The 25,919-nt window shown below is 32.8% G+C and overlaps 1 protein-coding gene across 3 annotated transcripts in view; it reads left to right on the plus strand.

Annotated features, from left to right (window-relative positions):
* LOC142319021 (alpha-aspartyl dipeptidase-like) overlaps positions 1 to 25,695 on the plus strand; it is a 32,522-nt gene extending 6,827 nt beyond the window's left edge. For all 3 annotated transcript variants that reach the window (XM_075355829.1, XM_075355830.1, XM_075355831.1), the window contains 5 exons: positions 4,850 to 4,941; positions 10,996 to 11,150; positions 15,860 to 16,033; positions 19,980 to 20,122; positions 21,507 to 25,695. In XM_075355829.1, coding sequence (XP_075211944.1) covers positions 4,850 to 4,941; positions 10,996 to 11,150; positions 15,860 to 16,033; positions 19,980 to 20,122; positions 21,507 to 21,564 — 622 coding nt within the window. In that variant the 3' untranslated portion in view covers positions 21,565 to 25,695. The remainder of the gene's footprint in view (positions 1 to 4,849; positions 4,942 to 10,995; positions 11,151 to 15,859; positions 16,034 to 19,979; positions 20,123 to 21,506) is intronic.
* Positions 25,696 to 25,919: the final 224 nt, after the last annotated feature.

Consider the following 25,919-nt stretch of genomic DNA (forward strand, 5'->3'; position numbering starts at 1 on the left):
CACATTCAGGACACAAGCATGTTTCCCATCTTCTTAAATATTTTTTCACTTCAAAACATATCTTATCATCTTTCATCTCCTCTCTTTATCCACTTTTCTGCATGTTATTTTAATAAAATTTATGGAATAATTTTTTGACATTAAACATAATCTTTTAAATGAATGTGGTCAGCTGAACTGAAGATCTGTTTAAAGAGTTAGGTGTAACTCTTCATTACCTTGATCAGGGTACCATGAATGAAGGTATGTACCTTCATTCAAGGTATCCATGATCATCAAATACAAAAAAGGAATGGATTATGAATTTTATAAACCATGACTTTTGTTGTGAAATTTGCTTTCACGATAGATAGCTTGACAATCACCAATCTGTAACAACCTTTATGTGGAATATAATATTTTCCTTAATGTAGACAATAGTTTAGTTTTGATTGAACTTACTTTCACTATATTTAGATTATAATCTTGAATACTATATATATTAGCATTATCAATTTCCTATGTCTCAAAGCAAACAGTAACAGGGTTCCCACAGAACTAGAAAGTCAGGGAAGTTTTTGATAATAAGCTAAAAGTCAGGGAAAATTTACAAAAAATTGTAAATTTTTTTTAAACATGACCAAAATTTGGATTTTGGACTTTTTCTTAACTGCAGTAATAAGCCTTCATTGAGAGTTTTTCAATGAAAAGTATCATAAGTGGTACTTATTTTCATTGGTTCTGAAGTTATAGCAAAATAAATTTTAATTAATGAAATATTTGGATCTTACAAGGGAAGGCACATGGTTCATCTCCTTTTCCTTAAACATATTTTAGTTTACTTTTTTAACTTTTTTTCTTTTAATTTTAATATATTGATTTAATAATTATTAACCCGTGATTGTAAACAAAATTTTTCAATAAAAAAATCAATAATCAATCCATTCAATAATAAATAAAAAAATCAGAAGTAATTAGTGAAGTAAAATTTTATGTATTTTTAAAAATGTGTATATATAATTTAATAGGCAGCATTACACATGTGTTGTATATGTAATAGATTTGGTGAAACATCTGCTTATTTAATATTAATTGAAGATTATAATTAAGAATTGTATTATTTTTGGATTTTATAGTTTACTTTTATCTACATTAAAGTGAACTACAGGCTGACTGAAAAATAGACCCTCAGAAGAACAACATATACACTGAGGCATACATGTTCGATCTTTAATATATTGCAAAAGATTCTTATCTTTTAGTTTATTACCCTTTGATATTGTTGGACAATATTCTCCCTATATCGAAGTTGATCAATTCATTTATTTGTTTTTTTTTTTTTAGCCAATCATTTAATCTCTCTTTGGTTTGATATAATTCTTCTGGTCTTAATTTGTGTACACATTCTCTAGTTTTCAAATTTTCTCTCTGTATTCATTATCCTCTCTTAATCTTTTTATCCTTTCCTTGGTCTTAATGTTTTCTTCCTCTTATTATTTATCATCTTCTCTTATGGTTTCTATTCTTTGTTTGCAACATTTTCTCCTGTTTATTTTTTTTTGGTTTGCAATATTTTTTTCCTTTTTATTCTATTTTGGTTTTAACATCTTCATATTTATCAATTTCTCTTAATGTTTTTATTCTTTCTTTGGTTTTAACATTTTCTTCCTCTTCATATTACTCTTCTTGTCTTTTTTTTGAGATATATTTCTTCCCATTATCTTTCTTTTATCCTGTATGATTGTTTCTTTTTCATTTTTGATTATTCATCAAATAATCCAGTAATAAAAACTGAACGTTCTACACTGTAAGGTTGAAATTAATATTTGTAACCAGTATACAGAAGTTCACTAAATGGAATAGTTTAATTTTTATTAACTTTTTTTTATACGACACACCAGGAATCTGAAACTTTTGTTAATCAGCAACTAATGAAGATACAAATAATACTGATCTAGTAATATGAGTAATACAGGGAATTTTACTCTATCCTAATATTTCATGTAAGATTGTTGAACTAATAATTGTATAAATATCTGATGTTAATAAAAACTAATATTTCAGCAATTGTGTAACTGTCCACTTTATTAAAGAATTGGAGGATCGTATCTCACTTTCAAATGAAATAAAATTAAATGAACTGCAGCAAAAAATGTGTATATGTAATTTAAAGTGGTACAAGGAAGTCATATGGGATCCAGATCAGTTTTTTTTTAATCTAGCAACTTTTTTCCTGTTTAGCCTTCAGGAATCACCGTCAGGTACTACTTCTGAGGATGATATGTATAAGTGAATTGCAGCCTTGTACAGCCTCAGGTAGGCCATTTCCGAGATGTGTGGTTAATTGAAACCCAACCACCAAAGAACACTGGTATCCATGATTTAGTATTCAAATCTGTATAAAAGTATCTGCCTTTACTCAAATTTGAACATTGTAACTCTCGACTTTGAAATCAGCTAATTTGCAAAGACGCGTTCACCAGTAGACCTACTCGATGGGTATTATAATATGTTCTGGGCGATGATAATGCCAAAGTGTTTTACACCCTCCAAAAAAAAACAATTGAGCTAGTTTCTTTCAATTGATTGTTCTCTGTTTTGTGCTCCACCTTTTGAATTTACATTACTATACAATAGCTATCCATTTATGCATGAAGTTCTGATTCAAATAAAAGTTTCTAGCTCTTCATTTGTATACTTAGTTGAAATGATTACAACTTTAATCTTTGTCTTCTTAATTTCTGTACAGCCAATTCAAATCTGGTATTTATACTTTCTACGTTATTAATAATCTTATCACAGTCTGTTTAGGAATCATAGACAATTACTACCCATCCTTATCCCTTAGTTCGTTTTGGCTCCTACTCTTCTACGCTCATTCCTCTTTATTACATCACTCGTTTCATGTCTTGCTTCCATATATTTAGATTAGAGTGATCACTTGAGTCTCTATAGTGTTTTGACCCAGTGAATGAGAGTGTACCTTGTGCTACTGCTAATATTTTTGTGCTTGAGACTGTACAGCTACATTGTGTCAGAAGTTTAGACTCATCACTTAACTCATCTTTCTGAGAGTATAATTTTAAATGCATTTGATGCATTATTTGGGAATTCACTCGCCTCAAAGAGGGCTCTGTAAAACACCAGTTGTTCTTCAAGCATGTAGCAACGATGCCTGTTTGTAAGTCCCTTTAACAAGCAAGGGGTAACTCTAGTCCAGTTTGTGTTCTTTTTAAAATAAAGACTAATCATTGAATCTGTGTTTGTCTTTGAATGCTACATAGTCAATCCAGTAGTGGCTAAGAGGTGTAAAGAGTGATGGGGATACTCAGTCCCCTCTGGTTGCCCATAGCTTTCTGTCAGTAGTTGTCATATTTGTGGGCTTTGCCCATCTTACCCTACTAGGAGGAATACATCTCGATTCCCCCCTGAGAGGAGAACATCCCACCAACGTAGCGTGTCCAGTCGCTACACCACCCCCTTCGTTCCTTGCCAGTAGTGGCTTTAACAGAGGTCATCTTGCCCTCATACTGATCACATTCCACAGTGTTCAGTCCGGCCTCGGGGAGATGCCACTGATGCAGATGCCCCAAGGGACATCTACATCAGTAATTTCCCCGCAATGCAATCGCCTTCCAAAGAAGACTCGGACACCTAATGCTACATTGTAGCCCTCTAGAACAAAGCTAAGAGCCTACACGTGGAAGCGCGAACCCCACGCCTAGTTCTACTTAATAATGAGCCAATTTCGTGAATGTCTCGTATTCGAGGCAATACAACAACAACTTTCCACTAAAAAGTGTTGATCGCAACAACAAAATTTAGACCTAGTTCCCTTAATGAACCCAGCTAGCGTTAATAACTCAAATTTGAGTGCAAAGAATAAACAGACTCCAATCTGGTCTACCAGAGAGAGGAGAATGAACGCCTACTCCCGCTCAGCTCCATCGCGGAGTCCCGCGTGACATTCACCTTCGTTCATTAACCACCGTCGAAACGCCACTACATGCCACCTAAGCATTGCCACCTAAGCATTGTAGTGTCGTATGCTCATACAAAATGCCCTCGTCAAAGCGCAACCGCACCCCCTGGAACAAGGAATTCCATGCCCATTGGTAGCGGGTGCAACTCTGCCGAAGCTTGACAAATCAACTGACACCTCTTATTAAATAACCGTGGCTTGTTGCCAAAGTGCCTACCTTCGGTCAATTAGGAGGAATACAGAAAGTCAGAGCTAATTTTTGTGATCAAGAAAGAAGGCTCCACAAAAACCAAACAAATAAAGTTGAATTTTCAGATTGTCTGAGTCAGTAGGAATAACCTGAAAATCAGGCATATTAAAGAGATTGGCTAGGGTTTAGTTTCTATTGCAGATGACAAAGAGACAGTCTGTGCAATATCTGAGTCTCCAACTCTCAAGAATATGTAGATGATAGTTGATGCCAGGAGCAACCATAGGCCCCTTGTTATAGTATATGACATCAATTGCCACATCCTCCAATGAAGATTTTATTTTATTACAGTAATTATATTATTTTGCTATAGTCAGCTTATTTTGTTGCTTCTGAATAATGATAGTTGAGTCTGAATAATAATTTGAAGAATAAGTACATCACTTATTCTTCAAATCTCTATGTTCTTTGCTATTTTTTGTCATAGATTTAGGTTTGTGATTTTTTTCATCTTTTATGCAATTTTTTGCTCTCTTGAGAAATTTCTGTAAGAGGACATTAATGAAATAAATAAAATCAGGGAAGATTCTCAGTTGACCTTAAATGTTTCATTATTTTATTATTATAGGCAAATACCTTTACTTATTATTGTACTTTATAATTCAGTCATTCTAATTAATATTATTTTTGTGTTTTAGGAAAAATGTCTCGAGAATCTTATTTATACCGTATGCTCTTTTTGATTATGAACAATATACTGAGACGGTTAGAAAACCATTAAAAGAGTTTGGTATGTTATAAGGTTTTAAATTGAAGATTTTATTTGCAGAATGGGTTAGAAATAAAGCTACACATTTGGAGTACATTTAATGTTGATGTACAGTGTAAGGGAAATAGTGTATTATTTAATAGTATATTAAACTTGAAGATTCATTTTTACTTTCCCATCTAGATAGCACTATAGCATTAGAAGGGAAAGTTGTAATCGGACCAATTTGGCATATGTGGTTTGCACTGGATCTTGATGTTTTGACAGATAAACCCAAAAAACCAGATGGAAATTTTCCAGATGTTTGTTTTGTTCGAAGTTAGGTGTCACGCCCTAAATCACCTTATATCCAGAACTACTTGACCAATTTTGACCAAACTTGAGCAGATTACTTCTATAAATGGGGCATTGATGACATTAAATTTTCAACTTAAAAGGTCAAGTGGGTGAGGGTGTAGAGCAAGGTCACCCTTAATATCTCGAGATTTCACGTAATTAAGGTTGTATTTTTCTTAGGTACGTTTGTTAGCTAATAAAAAGTAACAAAATTTGCAAAAAACGTTTTTGCAAGATTACACCCCCATCCCAAAAAATGCTCTAAACTTTGAAGCTTTGTTGTGATCGCTATGATGGTCTTCTATTGTCATGTAATTACGCATATAAATTAATCTTTACTAAACTGGGAGACTCAATACCCACCAAGCAGCCTGACTCGTCCAAAATTCATGAATTTAAAAAAAATTTTCGTCATTCCCTTTTTTATTATAATCAAGAATGCTTTAAAAAACAGATTTTTTATAAAATTGAACTTTGACTTCCACTTTGGGATATTTGCAAAACTTTGACTTTGGCACAAAAAGTAACAAACATGGTTGTGTGAGGTATCAATTTGAACATTTTCAAGGGAATGATTTTAATATCTAAAGTAATAGAAGCTTTTATTTTAGTAATACAGATTTTAAATTTGGGGTTTTAACCTCAAACCAATATTATTATCTTATAATTATAACATGGGATTTTTTCAATATGTCATTAAAATATTAATTATATTTTATTTATAAATAGCCACATGATGAGAAAGTCCTATAACACAGTTGTAGGAATTGAAAAGAGCTGAAAAGCATGAAAAAAGCTGTTGTCAGCTTTTTTCATTTTGTGTAAAAGTCGTACACCTGAGCTTACTCAAAGTTTTGCTAAATAAGTTTTTGAGATACTTTGGTTACTCAAATTGCACTTTTCTGATGAAATTGTGTTCTGTGTGAATGGAAATGTTATTTAACACAAATGCACATTATTATGCTATAGAGAATCCTCAGGTTATTTAAGAAACATGTTCAAAACACAAATCAGTCTCAGTTTGGCTAATGGTTAGATGGGACGGAATATTAGGAATATGAATTTTGGGGTAGAGTCATAATGCTGGTTGGTTTGTGAAATCCTTCATGAACTTGGTGCAAGCGATGCAAAGTGATGAACACAAACATTGCTTATCCTAACAGGGCAATGCACCCTCTCTCTCTAGGCCGTTGTGGCAAGGGAAAGTTTGGATGTGAATTACCAAAATAGAAGGTTGCAAAAGAAAGGACCACAGAACGGCCAGCCCACCACCAATTTCACAGACTGTGACTATTTGCTGTGGTTTATTTAAAGGAAAAAATGTGCACCACCATGAGATATCTCCACAGTGAGAAAAGTAGTGTAAGAAATTTGTCTCATTCCAGTAGCCGTGTATCAACCACTGAGTGGCTTTGCAAAAGGTTTCCAGTTAAGCTTGGATGTTATTGTTCAGAAATTTGGGGTAATAAAGGTAATCTGGTATTGTGTTGTGTATTCTTTTGTTGCATTTTGTTTTTCATTTTTAAGAATTGACTTCCAGTTGCTCTATCTCGCTTTTCGAAGCCACAATACTGTCATTATAGTTTACAATGAATGCTGTAGCTATATTTCTGACTTAGTCCTGTAGGTTTTTGAGTGTGTTATTGCCCTTTTTTTTTTGGTATAATATTTTTTGGAAAATTAAATACTCTGTGTGCAGCAAAAGTGTGCATATATTAAAATCGTTTTAGTTTTGATAGTGAAAATAAGTTCATGTTTGAAATAATTGGTGGAGATAAAGTAAATACTTCATTTGTAGATCTAGAAATTATCTGTGAGAAAGGTGTGTATAAACTCCAACTCATTGCTGTTTGTGTCACTGAAAATACTCTACAAACATCAAATGTCTGGGTTATAAGACTGCATTGTATTTAATACAAAATTACCTACAAAAGCCAGTAGTTGTACATACTGCAAAGTAAGCAGTTGCCACATACGAGGAGTGTTAGAAAAGTAATGAGACTGACTTTTTACTTACCAAAGTTTTTATTTTTTTCAAACAACAATATTATCCCCTTCAATGTAGTTCCCTTGGGCAGCTATACACCAGCGGAGTCATTGTTCCCACTCCTGGTAGCAGCACTGGAAGGCTTCAACTGGTAGGGCTTTTAACTGGCTAGTCACAGTCTTTTGAATGTTCTCCAGAGTTCCAAAATATCGTCCTTTTAAGACATGTTTCAATTTCAGGAAACAGAAGAAGTCACAAGGACTCAAATCAGGTGAATAGGGTGGCGGGGGGGTTTAGGAACCATAGGAATGCGTTTTGAGGTCAAAAATTCCCTGCTGGAAATAGCCATGGGGCATTGTCATGATGAAGCATCCACTTGTCTGCAGTGTCTGGTCTCACATGAATCACTCCTTTTCTGAGCCTTTTAAGGACACCTTTGTAAAACACTTAGTTGATAGTTTGTCCTGGAGGAACAAATTCTTTATGCACGATACCCCTACTTTCAAAAAAGCAAATCAACATGGTTTTGATCCTTGATTTGCTCATTCGACATTTTTTCGGTCGAGGAGATGACGGAGTGTGCCACTCTTCACTTTGCCGCTTTGTTTCAGGATCGTACTCAAATATCCAGGATTCATCACCTGTGATCACACGATTGAAGAATTCTTGGTCATTGTCAATCCTCTCAAGAAGATCAATGCACGCATTTCTTCAATTGTCCTTCTGTTTCGTAATGAGGTTTTTTGGCACCAATTTTGCACAAACCTTTCATATGTCCAAATCGTCTGTCAAAATTTGATGTATGGTGAAAGTGTTTAAATTTAATTGTTCACTCATAATCCTTATTGTTAAATGACGGTCTGATCTCACAAGAACCCTCACACGCTCAGTTTTCATCAGATTTTGAAGTTGAAGGTCTCCCTTAGCAAGGTTGATCTTCAACGTGTTCTCGGCCTTCCAAAAATGATTTGTGCCAGTGGAAAACTTGTGCTCTTGAAAGCAATGTTCCCCATAGACCTGTTTCAACTTCTCAAAGGTCACACTCGTGGATTCCCCAAGTTTAACACAAAACTTGATTGCACAACGTAAATCTGTACCTGTCTCTTGTCACAACTAAATCTGTAATATATTTACAACATATAAATTTGGTGGAAATGTATTAAACGAACAAACACTGTATAGATTGAATATATATTTGATATTTACTAAAGTGGTTTTCTTAACACTTAAAGAAAGGTACCATTAATAGCAGCACCACCAGTACCTAAAATGAAGTTACAACATAATTTAAGAAGTTCCACATAATTTAAAAGTGAATCATTAATCATTTTTAGTACTTTAAAAGTATTTAAGTATTTTAAAAATTTGTCATGCTGTTCAGAAAATTTTAAATTGACTTAGCACCACATTTTTAACTGATCATGTCGTCTTACCCTTTAACCCAAGCCTATAAGGGAGCACAAATTAAATTGATTTAAAATTTAAAAAAAAGTTAACAATTGATCAAAATTATTCTCCAAAAAATATCTGTATTTTTTTTATTTATTTATTTTTTTCGTGGAGCACTATTATATCAGGCTAAATATGGCATTGTCTTCAATTTTGGTTTTTTACAAGAGTTTGTCATCTATGTAAAGGTGATAAAAACTGATAGTATTTTGTCTCTTGCTTTTATTTTTGATGTAAGTGTTTTCAAACTGTAGTAAAAATATTTCAGAAGACTAGGAATATGTAATTAGCATTGGTTAACCTAGCCACACTTGTAAACAACATGATGCTTCTTAAGTACAAAACATTAAAAATACTGGGGACAGATTATACACAGAGCTCAGATAGATCGGTCAATCACAGTTACATAAAATTACTAACATTTTTAGGATAGAATGTTACTTTTATATTTGCAAAACTATAAATAAAATAGACAAGATCAAACAGCAAACTAACAAAACACATTGACACAACTGCCCACGAGTAAATGTACAACTTAAACTGTAGTATTGCACTAGTGCCAATCCAGTCTTATTGAATGTGTATCCAATCTGTTCAATTTAATAAATTAGACAGACTGGATGCACATTTACTCAGAAACAAAAAAAAAAAAAAAAAACATGCAGGCAATATGCAAAACAGAATCAAACCTTGTAAGTTACCTCCCAGAACAGGACACATATAAAGATGTTAACTTCAACATACAAATTTTTACTTGTATTACATATATATCAAGCTCTCAACATTTTTGAATAATACAAAATTTAATAGCATGTTAAATTTAGTAAAAAGAAAGGAAGGAAAATCATATTGAATGAACAAACATTATGTAGGTCATACAGATGATTTTTGTGTACTAATGAGCTGGTTTTTTGGTATTATATTGGATGTAGTGAATGTAAAGGCTTCTTGATGAACTAGTCTTGATCAGTCAGAGAGTTTGATTTCCAGCTGGTATTTTTTCACTTATCATTCATTCATCCAACTCGTCTTCCTTATTAAAGTACATGTTCAACATGTCTGAAGTTGTAATAACAATGTTGTCAATATTGTGGTTTCATGAATTTCACTCAGCAACTGCAGTTCAACGTACTTTTCTTAGAGTACTGCAGGGAGCCTTCTAGTAGGCATACAATTTACTCTTTGTATCAAACATTTGTTGAGGCAGGTTGTTCTATTAAGCATACAAAATGCCCTTGAAGCTACTGTGGAAAAATTCAGAAAAAGCTTTGCACATAGTCCAAAGAAGTCAACTCAACATGCTTCACATGAGACTGGAATTACACAAATGACTGTTTGGTGCATATTAGGTGAACGATTGCATTTGAAGTCATACAAACTAACCATGGTTCAACACATTAAAGATGACAACAAACCTGCTCGGCTGCAGTTTTGTGTGGAAATGATGGATAGCATTGCAGACAATGATACATTTACCCATAACTGCTGAATATGGGGTTGTGAAAACCCTTATGAAACTTTGCAACATATTTATGATATCCTAAGGTCAATGTTTTTGTGCCCTACACAGAAAAAGACTGTATGGCCTGTTTTTCTTCCAGGATGTAACGGTAAATGGTATCATTTACCTGGACTTGCTTCAAAATTTTCTAATTCCTTAGTTAGATGATGATTACCAAGATGGACGCCATTATCAGTAAGGTGGGGCACACCACCTCACTACTGCCTAGAAATCTGAAATTTTCTTGATACTTGATTCCCAGGTCAAGGAGTTGTTCATGAAGGTTCAACTGCATGGTCACTTCGCTCCCCAGATTTTATCCCACTAGATTTTTTCTTGTGGGGTTTCACTAAAGATCAGGTTTACGTACCACCTTTGCCTGCTGATCTTGTTGAGCTAAGACTTTGAATTAATTCTGCAGCTGCATAGGTGATGCCTGACTTGTTGGCTACACTCCGGAATGAAATCAACTTCAGCTGGTATGTATGTCACATAACAAATGGAAGCCATATTGAACCAAAGTGAATGTTGAATGAGAAATTTGATGTGTTTTTCTATGAAATGAGACCTCAACCGAATCTGTAAGTTATCTAAATAAATTTCTATATGCTTGTAATGTTGTGATGTCCTTTTTGAATAACTGTGTTTACAATACACAATTTACTGAAGCCATAACTCTCCTTTTAGTGCATGTTTTTTTTTATATTTATGGTCCATATTATTAATCTAAGGATGACTATTAAGTTAAAGAATATGAAAAAATAAATTGTAACACTTTGAAACGTATTCTTTTGATTTTCAGGCTTTGATGTAACGAGTATTCATACATTTAAATTTCCTGAAGAAGCTATAGATAATGCACAAGCAATTTTTATTGGTGGTGGAAACACCTTTAAACTGTTGAGTACGCTTTATGAAAATAATCTTATAACAAAAATTCAACAGAAAGTCACTAAGGTAAATCAGAATAATTTGTATAATGACAAATATTATTTTATTTCTTGTAATATGCACCTTTATGAAGTTTCCAGTCTGCTTTTAAGTTTATAAACATTTATTTTTTTAGAACTGTTATAAGAGTTATAAGTTTCAAATTGCAATAAGTATGAACTTGCCAAAACTATACACAATTCACTGACGGATGTGTGTGTGTGATAATTTTATTCTGTAGTAAAATTACGGACAACCCTTCTGACTGTTTCAGTTATGAAACCTTAATATCTAGTGTACTTAGATTTATGTACACTAAAATTGTTTATGATAAGTATTTTTTGCGCACTGGGCTGGTTTACAGTAAACTCGTTGCATATCACTTGTTTAGCAACTGATTTTCAAAGTCTCAGGTTCTCAGGTTAAATCCTAGTAAAAGTTGGTTGCTTTTATATGGATTTGAATATTAAACAGTGGATATCAGTATACTTTGGTTGTTGGGTAAACCCCAACAACCAAAGTATTAACCACAATCTCAGGAATGGTCGGCCTGAGTCTATATAAGACTACACTTCATTTATATATCACACATATCATCCTCATCTCATTTGACCATGGGTGGGGGTTAATTATTGTTCACTAGTACACATTAGAGCCCCCTTGGATCTGATGACCAAGAGGTGGTGTGAGAGGAAGGAGGGTGTCACCCACAGTGTGGTCAGGAAGAACCTTCTTAGGTGATGGCAGAGGAGGTGGGACACTTCCAACAAAGGGACCTGGACCAGGAGGCTGCTTCCTGATGTGAAGGTTTGTGAGTGCAGGAATTGGCAGGAGCTTGATTACTTTCTCTTCTCCAATTCTTCAGCAGTCATGGGTGTTTCAATTCTTACCTCTCTGTGAGGGTGAGGAGACACCAGTGAGTGTGGGTACTGCTCGGCAGAGGTGGACTTCACTGAGCACACTATCTTCAACTGCCCATGCTGGGAGAGAGAGAGAGAGAGAGAGTGCTGTCTGGGTTGTAGGTCATATCTCCCCGGACAACATAGCTGACATCAAGCTCTGAATTAAAGAGTCCTGGGCGGTCATGGCCAGGTTTATAACATCTTCCATGACCAGGAAGGTGGAGGACGAGAACCGGTGGAATCCATAGTATAATTAGTGTAAATGTAATTTGTAGTTTCTTAATGTAATTTGCATCGGGTTGTTTATCATGTTGTTTTTCTTGGCTTTATTTATTTACGTGATAATGTGTCTACAAAAAAAAAAAAAAAAAAAAAAAAAAAAAAAAACACTGGCGCCGTAGAATTGTTGTGTATATTTTTGTAATGTAAATATAGTTTTTTAACAACTTGTAGTGTAATTCTTGTGTATTTATAAATTCTTGTAGTGTAATTTGCATGTTGAGGGTTATCTTGCAGATTTGGCGCTGTTATTGCATTATTTGCTACCATGTTTAGCATCTTGTTGGAAAAAAAAGTTTGTGTTGTGATTGTAGTATTATTTATTTAATATATCAGTTATTATAGTACTATAGTAGGTTAATGTTGTAATGTTAAGTCGTGGTGTGTTGTTGGTTCATACTCCCATTGAAGCTAGAGTGAACCGGTCTGGAGCCAGCGTACCCTGACTTTATGTCTAATGGTTTTTTTCCAGGGTGTGCCCTGTGTGTCCAAACGGGGGTGGTTTTAGTCTGTAGTCTGCTGGCGGCGGTTGGATAAGACCATCAGTAGGAGTCCAACACTCCATGCGTAGATAAATTTTCACCTCCAAAAAAAAAAACTACACATTAGGAAATAGATAAAAATAAAAATATTTTTGTTATGTTTTTGTTTGATATCTTTGTTTAAATAATAAATTTAAAGTATATATGCTTCCTTTTACCCAACCAGATTTGCATTAAAAATAATCTAATTCCTAAATATATTTAAGTTAAAATTTAACTTTAACACTTCACTACCATTATTGTTAAAAAACAAACAAAACCAAGAGATATCAAACCACCACATTTGGATCTTACCATTGAAACATACTGAATTATAATAAATATCAAAATTCACAAAGTACAGGGTGATTCAAAGAAACGGGAAATTTTGTAAGTTGTGTTGGTAGCCGTGGGCGATTGGTACCACTTGATAAGTGGCGCCAGCCTCTCTACCCTAACCTGCCATTTAGTTGTCATGGATCCTTGGAGTGGTGCGCAACGTGCATTTGCTATCAAAGTGTTTTACAAAAACTATGACAGTGTGGAGGGAGCGCGTAGAGAATTTCACCACCATTTTAATCTGGGACGATACGACCGTGTTCCATCAGCACATGCAATTAAAACATGGATATCTAATTTTAAGGAAACTGGTTCGGCAATGAAAAAGAAACCTCCAGGCTGTGAGCGAACCGTCCATACACCACAGAATGTTCAAGCTTTACAAGATGCTGTCACACAAAGTCCACATCGGTCAATCCATCGTCTCTCAGCATCTTTACAATTGCATAGTTAAAGTGTTCGAAGAATCTTAGTGAAGGACTTGCAATACCATCCATACAAGTTGCAGATCATCCAGCAACTGAAACCAAACGATGCAGTAGTGCGAGCACAATTCTGTAATGTAATGCTTCAGAAGATAAATGATAACGAAGAGTTTGTTCACGAACTGTGGATGTCAGACAAAGCGCATTTCCACCTCAGTGAATTTGTTAACAAGCAAAATTTCAGATACTGGGCACAAGAAAATCCTACGCAGCTACACCAGTGTCCGTTGCACAGCCAGAAAGTGACCTTGTGTTGTGCTATGTCATCTTAAAGTGTTATAGGCCCTTATTTTTTTGAGGATGATAACAGTCTTGCGATTACAGTGACGTCGGCTCATTACGTAGCCATGCTTGAAACCTTTGTTGTAGAACAACAAAAGAGATTTCCACCGATTCTTAACACAGCCTGGTTTCAACAAGACGGAGCAACGTCACATACTGCACGAATATCGATGGCAGCTGTACGCCGATTGTTTGGACAACGTGTCATTTCACGAAATGGTGACATTAGATGGCACCCCAGATCGCCTGATCTCTCATCTTGCGATTACTTTTTGTGGGAAGATCCGAGAAGCAATTGTGGAAATTCCAGTTGAGATGTTTCGTCAAACCATGAACAATTTAACGAAGAGACTTCGTGAGTGTTTACGTAGAAGAGGAGGTCACCTGCAAGATGTCATCTTTAAAAAATAAATTAAAATGTATGTATCCTAAAATGGCAACATTTGTACAATTACATGAAATAAAATTAATTTTCTAAAAAAATTTTTAATTAACGTTATTTAATTTTTTAAATTTCCCGTTTCTTTGAATCAGCCTGTATAATTAATCCTTTCAAACTGACTGGAACACAAATATCAGCCATAGCTTTATTCTTTTATTGCTAAATGTGTGCATTACCTTACAACAGTTTTTTATTTAGGAATGTTTTTTGTTTATAGACATGCTTTACAATATATTTATGTTGATAAATGCATATTGTCATGTAGATTGGGAGCCTAGCTGCTGCCAAGAGGATTCATCACCCAGTTTCAGATAGATGAAAGACCGTTAGTGTGATGGTTAGCTGTAAATGGAGAAATAATCTGAATTAGTAGTGATGGAGGCAGGCACTGGTAGTCCCTGAAGGACAATTGAGTGGGAAGTACTATCTAGGGATGCACTAAAATAAATGGCCCACAGCTGATAAGGAAACTACATCGTCAAGAATTAGCTATCTTAAAATAAGCTAACAAATTTCTGATGCAGAAAACTGCTTGCCTTTGAGAAGTAGATAGGTGTACCAGAACAAGTTGGTCTGAAAGAGAGGTATTGAAGACAATAGAATAATTGCTGAAAGAAGTCGATAGTTATTGTGAGCACCAACTAACTGATCATTGATACTACTTGAACAACAAACTTTTTTTTTACCGTGATGTTTCTAATTTTTTATCCTGGCCAAACCAGTTAAACATAACCAACATGCTATTCAGGACTCATAAAAGCTGTAACCTAAAAGTTCCAAAATATTGCACTTGAAGAATATGATATATAAACATATAAAAACACACAACATTGATTACAAAATGAACAGGCACAATTTAAATTGCACACACATCAATTAAAAAAAAATTAACTGCCAGCAGTAAAGTACCTGAATCCACTATGAAAACAGCAGCACCAGTTACTGAAGATCATTGTAAAGATCACTAAAAGGTTTTGAGGTAATTTCTTTAAAAAACTCTGTTTGGTTTAGTATGTCATTACAAAAGTCTTAATTTCAAATTATTAAAAAAAAATAATAATTTGATTGGTTCTTCAACTAAACTAACATGATGATAGAAAACAAACTGAGCCATCAGCCCTAATAATTATAAAATAAAATGCCAAGTTCATCCATTTCATTTTCAAACTTACAGTCAAACTTTCACTTTAGGTTGTTGTCTCAACATAACCAGAAGGCAAGAAAAATTAATGTGATATAATAGAATACGATTTAGTAATATGCATTATAGAATCATTAAATCAAATTTTATTATAGTACATATTAAATCAAATTAAACACAAAAAAATGCAACAAAAAATTAAAAATTCATCACAATATTTTTAAATAAAAAAACTAGTTTTTAAAATGTTGCAGATTTTTATTCTGAAGTAAGCATTATCTTCTTATACATGTCTATATTTGAAACTTACTGTGTTGTTTTGTAATTTTTTTAATTTATTTTTAGGAAGGTGTACCATACATGGGTTGCAGTGCTGGGACAAATGTAGCAACAGTGAACATCTGTACTACCAATGACATGCCAATCATTTATCCCCCATCTTTCAGTGCACTTAATTTAGTACCGTTCAACATAAATCCACATTATTTAGATCCAGATGTAAATTCTGTACATCAAGGTGTAAGTGTGCTCTTTTATATGTGAATATTTTCCCTGAATGTGTCAGGTAAACAAAATTAAAACTAATGTATTTAAAGATGTAAGATACATTATAAGTTTATTTATTTGGTTTACACATATTTTTACTTTCCCACCTAGTGCTATAGCAGTAGCAGGGAAAATATGGTAATTATTCAGTTTGGTCATATGCGGTTTAAACCGGATCTTTATGTTTTGATATCTAAGGAACCCAAAATACCAGATGGAAATTTTCTTTCTGGTATGTTGTGTTAGTGATAGTATGTTCAGTGTTAGGTTTCACCCTAAATCACCTTATGTCCAGAACTACTTGGGCAGATTACTTCTACAAATGGGGCATTGATGACATTAAATTTTCAACCTCAAAGGTCAAGGGGGTGAGGCTGTAGAGCAAGGTCACCCTCAATATCTTGAGATTTCACCTAATTAAGGTCTTATTTTTCATAGGCACATTTGTTAATAATTGAAAAAACTGATGTGGACACCACATGACTTCCTTGTACGCCTATTAAATTACATTTACACATTTTTAAAAAGACAAAATTATCTTTCACTAATAACTTATGATTTTTTTAATTGTTATTGAATTATTTATTGTAATTAATTATAAATCAATATATTTAAATTAAAAAAAAAAAAAGGAAATGAAGTCGGATGTGAACCGATGTGCTTTCCCCTTCTTAGGTTCAAATATTTCATTAATTAAAATTTCATTTGGTATGATATATCGTTGAAAAGCTCTCAATGAGGACTTATTACTGCAGTTAAGAAAAAGTTCAAAATCAAATTTTTTTAGAAACTTTTGGTCCATTTGATTGCAATCAAAAGAAGAGGTGCACAACTAGATGTTACAACAGTACTAAATCCAAAATTTCAACATTCTACAGCTCATCATTTTTGAGTTATGCAAGATTCATATGTACGTACGTACAGATGTCATGCTGAAACTAGTCAAAATGGATTTAGGGATGGTCAAAATGGATATATTTCCGTTGAAATCTGGAAACCAAAATTTTTTGCAATACAGTATATTTTGTGTAATAATATTTGCAAAATTACACCCTCACCCCAAAAAATGCTCTTAAACTAGTGGCTAAATGGGAATATTGTGTCATTAGCACCCCCTCTCGCCACAAGGACTGCTAGTGTAGCACTGATGTACAGCTGCTGTGGTTGTCTTCTGTGTTGTAACGTCACAGGTGAGCGGTAGTATTAAATAAATGAATAATATAAAATGTAGGAAAGGATTTATAGTGGCCGCTAGTATCGCCACACCCACGTGAATGAAATACGGTATGTGTGCGCGCTTCAGTTAGTATCATTGAATTAAATAAACAAAAAATATTATATTTAATTAAAATGATAAATATTTTAAATTAAGTTGTGTGTGTAAACTGTGCATCAGAAAACAGTTCTGTGATAGGAAAGTCCTACAACTGTGTTGTCAGCCTTTTTTTATGGGTTGCATATAATTTCCTGTAGATTTTACGTAAACTTTTTTTGTATCTAGTTTTTGGAACATAATCTTGTTTTCCAATTAACTTGTATTATTGTGTATAGAATACTAATTAACAGTTTTGAATGCTAATCCTGTCATATTGTAAAGCTTCTAAGGAATGTTGCAATCCTACTTGCGATGCATTATTTTTACATTTGATTATAAATCATTTAATTTTCTTGTACAGCTCTATATTTATTACCTGTATATTTACAAATCACCAAGGTTTACGTAATATCTTGGCAAGGAATAAAAAAATTATACCCTTTAACTTAGTTTCAACAGCAGTTTCCAGTGTGCGATATACATACCAATAGAGACACATAACAAGATACAAAAAACCATTGAATGATACAAGAAAAAGAAAAGTACATAAACGTAACGCTAAAGCAGATATTAAACTCATAAATCAGCAAGATAATGAAATACAATTTTATTAAGTAATAAAATCTTGTAGAAGATCAAGATTTATAAAGGACTATAGTACCAAAGAAATGAATAAAATAGTTGTAGAAGATAGTAGAAGATCCATTGTCTGTTCACTGATTGGTGATTGTTGTAAAATATATTTGCTATTGATATGATAGCAAATGATTTGATTAACCTGGAGTTAATGTTAACCCTTTTGGTGCAGGCCCAAAGCACTTGTTGTAGATATTCATGCTATTAATTACAACTCATTTGTATTTCAATTAACCACACATCTCAGGAATAGTTGACCTGAGGCTGTACAAGAATACACTTCATTTACGTTCATACATATAATCCTCTGAAGTGAATACTTATGGTTCCAGAGTCTAAAACAGAAAAGGAGAGGAGCATACTTATACTACTTATCCTGCCTATCTACTCTATTTTTTATCCTTAAAACATATATTTTTAGAACAAGTTTTTTAGTTCTATAAAATGCATAAATAAAAAAAATTTAACCGGCCTGTTATTGTTGAAAAGTAGATTATATATAGATCTACATGTTTCTATAATTACTAATAATTATTATTTTTAATTTAATTAATAAAGGAAGTGAAAATAGGCACTAAAACTACGTAATTTTTCCAGTCCACTTTAACAGATTTCAGCAATAACTTCAGTTGATTGTCAACAGATTTAAAAAAATGAGGTATTATTTTGTTTAAGAAAAGATTAGCATTTTACCCTAAAACATAATTTGATAAAACTAACAGAGCTATTATGATTAAAAATTTTAATGGCCACCATTTTGAAATTTTTAAAGGTAAAAAAATTAATTATTTATAATGCTTAAGTTGTTGGTATACAAATACCAGATTTCATTAAAATACTCGTTTCTCAACCCCAGGTATAAATTTTTATTTGAAAAACACATAATGGTGGGCAGAGGAAAAATTAAGTGACGATACCATACCTTGAATACCTTGAATATTTATTTAAGATTTAAAAATTACAAATTCATAACTTAAGATATAATTTACCAAATTTTTAGTTAAATCATTTGTTAGGTACGATATAATATTTAAAAAAAGAATTTGAACATGATCCTTTTGTAGCACACAATTAGTATGACTTTTTCCACTAGCTTAAATTAAAGGCTTTTGTTACTTGCAAGTAACAGTAAAACAGGCTTTCTTTACTGAACTTTTGATCTGATAGGGGAACTTGTATTTGAATTCCTAAACACTGTAAGAGAGGGATGTCAACATACTAAGCTTACTAACAGTATAGAGAAGTGAAACAATTTCCTTTCTTGCTTTCTTCACTGATCCAAACATTCTGTGGCATGCCAAACCTACTAAAATGCAAACGTTCAGCTCTGTATTACCTTCAGTGTGCTCACCTTAGGGATTGGTTGTGTAATGAATACTATTACTCTTGGAGAACGGAACTCTTGACTAGTGACTTACATCTCAGGACAATACATGCATCACAGCTATGAAAAAGACCAAAATATATAGTGCACTCCTGTCAGAATACAATGCATTGTATTCATTACCTCAACGTTAGTAATAGATTTTTTGTACCATAAATAATTAAATAAATGTAATTCCTCTTAGAAGATAAATCGCAATTTTTTTATTAAAATTTTAAACTATTTTCATATAGAATAACAAAAAATTCAATATTCAAGTTTTATGTTATTTTGTTATATTAATCTGATTATTTTGAAGAATTTAATATAGTTGATTACTTGAAAAGGATGTAAAATTTTATTAACATATTAAGTACTGCTACAAATCATTCATCACATCCTCTGAGCAATAACTACTAACAGTGGACCCGGAGGTAAAAAAAAAACAAAAAAATATTAAGTTCTGATACACCTACCTTCACTATTATTTAATGTTATTTGAATTTTAATAGTCCTTGTGTAGTAAATTTGTTGTCACTGACAAACTAATCAAAATTATTTCTGAATTGTACATGTTCACTGAGCCCATTTTATTATTTGATTAGGAGACAAGAGAACAAAGAATAAACCAGTATCATGAAATTCCTAATACGCCACCAGTTGTCGGTTTAAGAGAAGGAAGTCTGCTACATTTGAATGGGAACAAACTTACCTTGAAAGGTGATAGAAAGGCAAGACTTTTTATCAGGTGTGTATGCTATTAAGATTATTAAACGACCTTTATTATATTAAAAATTTCTTTCAGTCTCTGTAATTGTAAAAAGATTGATACATAAAACCAAGAAAAAACCATGAAACTAGAATGAAAAATTGACAAAAAAAAAATTATCATTAATTTTCACTCTTTTGGTTTTAAGACCTCGAATGTATTATTGTTTATTTTATTGGCATGAATTAGTAAAAGTCATTGGCCCAAAAAATTCCAATAGTGTGAAGTTATCTAACTTAATGAAAACTCCATCTAGCGTAATTGAACTTCTGCTTATTTAGAAAGCAGAAGTATTAGTGTGACTTTAGAGAGAGAGAGAGACAGCTGGCGATTAACCTGACTTCATTCCTTTAAACTTTATTTTTAAAAAGGATTAATGTTTTTTATTACACTAAAGTTACAATTGATTATACTCACCGGTACATATATTGGCGCAGGGACTGAAAGCCTATGTACTAGTATTTTGTATAAATTGGTCTTCTATATGTCTTTTGTGGTATACAAAACATATATTGATGTTGTGATCTAGGCCTACTTCCTGCGTATAGCAACTAATAATAATATAATCATACATGACTAATGTACTATTTATGAATTGTTGTAAACACAACAAGCAATTCTAAGAATTTCATTTACTTATTTTTAATCTACTCTAATCATTGCGCTGTGAAGAATCGTATGTCTCACATCACTTTTAATTTCATCCGTCTTCTTTCTTTCTCCTTCTACTGACTCTTTCAATGCAGTTGTCAACATTTCACCCTATTACATTTCTCATACCTTCCCCTTACCAGAAGCCAAACTGTTACTCTTTCACATTCTCTTCCATTATTCTTATCAATCTCTGGTTTAAGATTCAAATAATATTTTTGCAGCATGGGCTACTGTACCTGTTTCCTTCATAATTGGTATCTACTGTTTTCACAAAGTCTTCAAGCCATTTACTGATCCTATTACACAGTTCAACTATTTCTTCCTCATTTTCCTCATTTAAGCATTTATACAATTCTATAGGAAGTTCATATAATCCAACTGACTTTTTATTCTTAATTTCTTTAATTGCTTTCTGTACTTCACATTTTAATATCAATGCTCCTTTATCCTCTTGAGCTCCCATTCCTTTTCTATATTTAGTTCATCAGGTTTCTCTCGTCATACTTTCTATCTTTCTTCTCTTGCAGTATTTTACCATCCTCATCCTCAGTTTCTCTCATTTTACCATTCCCTTTCCATTTTTCCATGTAATGCTCTTCACCTTCATATACATCATATTGTTCAACTGTTTTTTTCTAGATCCTTAATATCATTATTGCGTTGTAATTGTCTTTAGTACAGTGAAATAACATAATTCACTTTTTTTCAGGGGTCAGCAGCCAGTTGAATATGAAACTAACTCGGATTTGAGTTTTTTACTGCAGTAACAACAGAAGTTTCTTATGACAAAAATTTGAAAACAGAATTTTTAACAGGGTGCTGTTAAAAATCTTAGCAGGGTGCTGTGTAAATGTCTGCTCAAATATTACTCTTTTAAAAATTATACTTTTTTGTGTTAATATAATTCATTTTTTTTTTTTTTTATTGTGAATTATTCACGTTTTTCATACTGTTATTGTATTCTAAATTTTATGTACTTTTATTTCCAATTACATATTGCTATCTATGTACTAAAAAATTAATTTATATATTGGTCTGTGTACTGTAAAAGGTATATAATAGGAAAATATCTGAATTTATAAATTTTATATATTTAATTTTCCTAACATGTAGTTATTTATTTACTCTTCTAATGATAAGATGTTAATAACATCTTAATTGATTAATATAATCTCTCACTTATCCCTTTATAGTATTATAATCTTGATGTGATTAATCACATTCTTTTTGACTAATTTTAATATTTCTGTTAGTTTTCTTATGAAAAAAAAAAAATTTATTATATTTTTTGAAGAAAACATTACTTTTTGTATATAATTTAGTTGTAAATAATTTTCTTATGATACATTTGAATGGTGGAAATGCCAAATTTCAAACTCTCAAAAGAAATTTTGCAGGATAATCAAAAACCCTTTCTGAATTAAAACTGAATGAATTTTTGTTGAGAAAAAACACACTTTGCACAATATGTTATCTATCAAACAATGCTTAACCAATAACAGTGCCACTGCCATAGCATATGCCACAGTTATATAAATAAATAAATATACATTCATTACAGTTCTGGACAGCAAAATTTACATATATGGTCATATCATTCAAAATTTCAAAATAGAAAACATAACTTCAAATAAAATGACAAATTATTAAATAGTTTGTATTAAATTCTAAATCTATTACATCAAAACAAACTGAAAATGTGGGATACTGTGAAAACCAGTTATTAGAAATTAATATGGTAAGTTTAATTATTGTGTAAGTTAAGTGCGCATCCTTGCCAGAGGAAAGGATGCTGGCATCCACCATGCGATCCCACTTTGGACCGACCAAGGCTCTTCTTTCTTCCTCCTTCTTTTTGGTTTGCTCCTGCTGATGGTCTGTGAATGAGTCGCTCTTGCTTTGCCACATGCATGCTTATATACTTAACCTGCATGTGGTGGGAGAGTTGCACGATCAGCCTGCTTGGTGGGAAGGAGTAGGTGGACTGCAAGCTCCCCTGGCATCAACCAGCTAGCATCACACTTACTGATAACAAACATACTATGTGGCAACAGTATACAAACATTTTATATATATATAAGAAAGAGAAGTATTTCTAAATAAATATTTAATGTATCTTGAACAATGATGGAGGACCACGGGATTTGAATGAAGAATTTAGAGGCTTGGATCTGGATTTTGAATTTTCAAAAATCAGTAATTGATAGCTTCAGATATTGAGAAATCATTTAATTTATCACACAATTAAGAGCAATTTGCACTGAAATATTTAAAAAAAAAACAATAACTGAGAAAGAAGAATAACTCAAACTAAGCAGCTGTCAAATATGTGCCTGTGACACACAGCAAGGGCAAGTGTTAAGTGCCACTATTGAATACACTATGATATTCACCATTTTTAAATTTTTTCAAGTAATTTCAGGTAGAAAAGTGTCTGGCTGGTGAGAAGGCCAAGAAAATGAGCAGGCTTATTGCTAGCCTACTCCCAAATACAAGAGCCCCACCCAACAAAGGAGAAACTGCTTACTGGCATGATCTATTCAACCCTGCTATGTGGTGCTGAGTTGTGGGTGGGCGTTGTAAGATTTGCCAAGTACATGGGTAAATTGGAGTCTATCCACAGGAGGAGTTGCCTCAGAGTAGCACCCGCCTATAGAACGGTGTCCAGGGAGGCAGTTGAGGTGATTGCTTCAACTGGAATAATTTACCAAGGAAGGCGCCTCCATCTTTGTTATGAAAATGCAGATAGTTACATTTTCTTGGAAAAAAGGCTGCTGTAGTTTTTTATTCCATTCAGCTGTGCAGTACTCAGAAGATTGAGTGATTTTTTTATGGCCATTGGAGCTGCTGACCTCTTTCAGGAATCATTCCTTAGTCTGGCTCTCAAGAGATACCTCTCCAATATGGTTGCACCTTCGAGCCCTACTCTGTATCACTGAGCATTCAAGCCCCGTAATTATCAGCAAGGTCTCATGATTCACAGAGGGATATTACTTAAAATAGCATTTACTAAAAAAGTTACTGTTAATTACCAGTTTTCTAATCATTTATCAATAATTACTGTTTAACAGTATAACCAGGTTCATATACTATTCCTTTAATTGAACCTTTACAGGCCCTGATGCTTTTATTGCGTATTATTAAAAAAATTTATTGCGGATAACAAATTAATTTTAAATCAAACCCAAGTGAAAGAAATATTGTTATTTTGTAATATTACAAAGATCAAATTAGTGCATGTGAATATATAATGCAGATATTTACACCACCAGAAGCGTGCCATATAAATTATGACTTAACATAAATGCACAACGTTAATACTTGAATCGCTAGGAAACAAATTGTTTAACAACCTACTTATTTCATTTTGATCATAACTTCTAAACAATAAATACATGTGATACACTGTACACCAAAAATTGAGAAAATAGATATGTTTCCCATTAAAAAGGATGATGCGTGGGTTTATTTTTGTATGTCCTCGGATTTTGATTTTAGAAGCTAATGGCGCAGAACGCTTACATGTGCGTCGGGCAGCTGTGAGCAGCGCACGAAAGATTCATTCGTTTGAATGTTTATACCTCTTTATATGAACGAGTTATCAAAAATTATATTTATGTTTTGGTGATAAAAAAGGAAAGATTTGGAGTAGAACTGTGTTGAAAAATCACAACTCAGGAAACGGTCAAAAATGTTCAGGATTTTGGAGTTTTTCATTGTAAAATTTTTTATAGCTGTTGCTAGTACACTAAATTCATGACCGTTATTTAGTTACAGTTGGCAAAATCATATATAATGAAACATAAACCATGTAACATTTTCGTGGCTGGAGATAGGCATCCCTTTTCCCTAGTTACAGCTAATAACCGGTTTAGACCATGTATTAATAGTAGAAAATCATTGTTTAGGAATGGTAATTAGACAAGGTTGTAATGAAAGTAACAGTCAGAGAATCAGAAAGAGACAGAGGGAGTGAAAGGTCGTGTCAGACTATTCGCTCTCTATAAAAGAGTATGGTGCGTGGGTTTATTTGTTTGCTGTGTATGCTCACATTTTTATTTTAGCTGCTATAGGCGTGAAGCGAACCAATAGTAGTGTGCCGGGCGGCTGCGCACAGCGACTCTCTCCTCCTAGAAGCAGGTCTTTGTCAATTACTTTACAGATTATTTTAATTAATTTCTGAGCGTATATTATTTTTATTAAGGTAATATTTAGCAGTAAAAAGAACAATTCTTTATTTACAGGGAGAGGATTGTAGATGCGCATCACGTGGTCCACTCTGTGCCTATAGAAGAATGTTTTTTTATTAATTAAGGCCTCCCTGATAGCAAATATATTTTCTGGTATTATTCAAACCCCTATAAAGAGATAAAAATCCTTTTTTCAGTTTCTCGGCAGAGAGCGAAAGCACCCCTTAGTCTGTCATCTGTCAAGAAATGTTAAATGCTGAATTTACTTAATTTTGCATATTAACTTATAATTCTAACATTGTATGTGACTGCTTAGTTTATCTCTGACGCTTCCGATTACATTACCGCAGTTGTATTTTTCGTATCGCCTGTTGTTACGTAGTCTTCTTAAATTGCGTACACTTGGACTCGTAAATTCCCGTAAAATTAGGTTCGTCTAATTGTGAATCTCTTAAAAAATTTTGTTAATCCTGTCAAACGTGGTCACACACCCGAACAATTGAAGCATCAAGTACCATAAAACAATAAAGGTATATGAAGTTCAGTCAAACTAAAGGAGAATGATGTGAAGTTAAAGCAAAATTAAGTAGGAACAAGTTTACAAGTTATTACAAAAGTAGATTCTATAGAAAGCCAAACTAATTAAAAATATAAATAAAATTATATAAAAATTAATGTAATTAAAAATATATATATAGTAAAACAAAATATTTGTGTAAGTTATTAACAATTGATTTAATTTGTGTTATTTTTTAAAATATATTGTTAATATCAATTTATATATTTAAAGGCTAATTAGTAAATGTTAATTTGTTAATTTAAATTTTCAATATATCACGAGATATCAAATTTTGAATATTCAAAACTGGTACATGACAATAATGGTTTTGCTATTATATTTTCCCATTTCAAATATTATATATATATATATA

Source organism: Lycorma delicatula, chromosome 2 (genome assembly GCF_047948215.1).
Source record: "Lycorma delicatula isolate Av1 chromosome 2, ASM4794821v1, whole genome shotgun sequence".
NCBI lineage: Eukaryota > Metazoa > Arthropoda > Insecta > Hemiptera > Fulgoridae > Lycorma > Lycorma delicatula.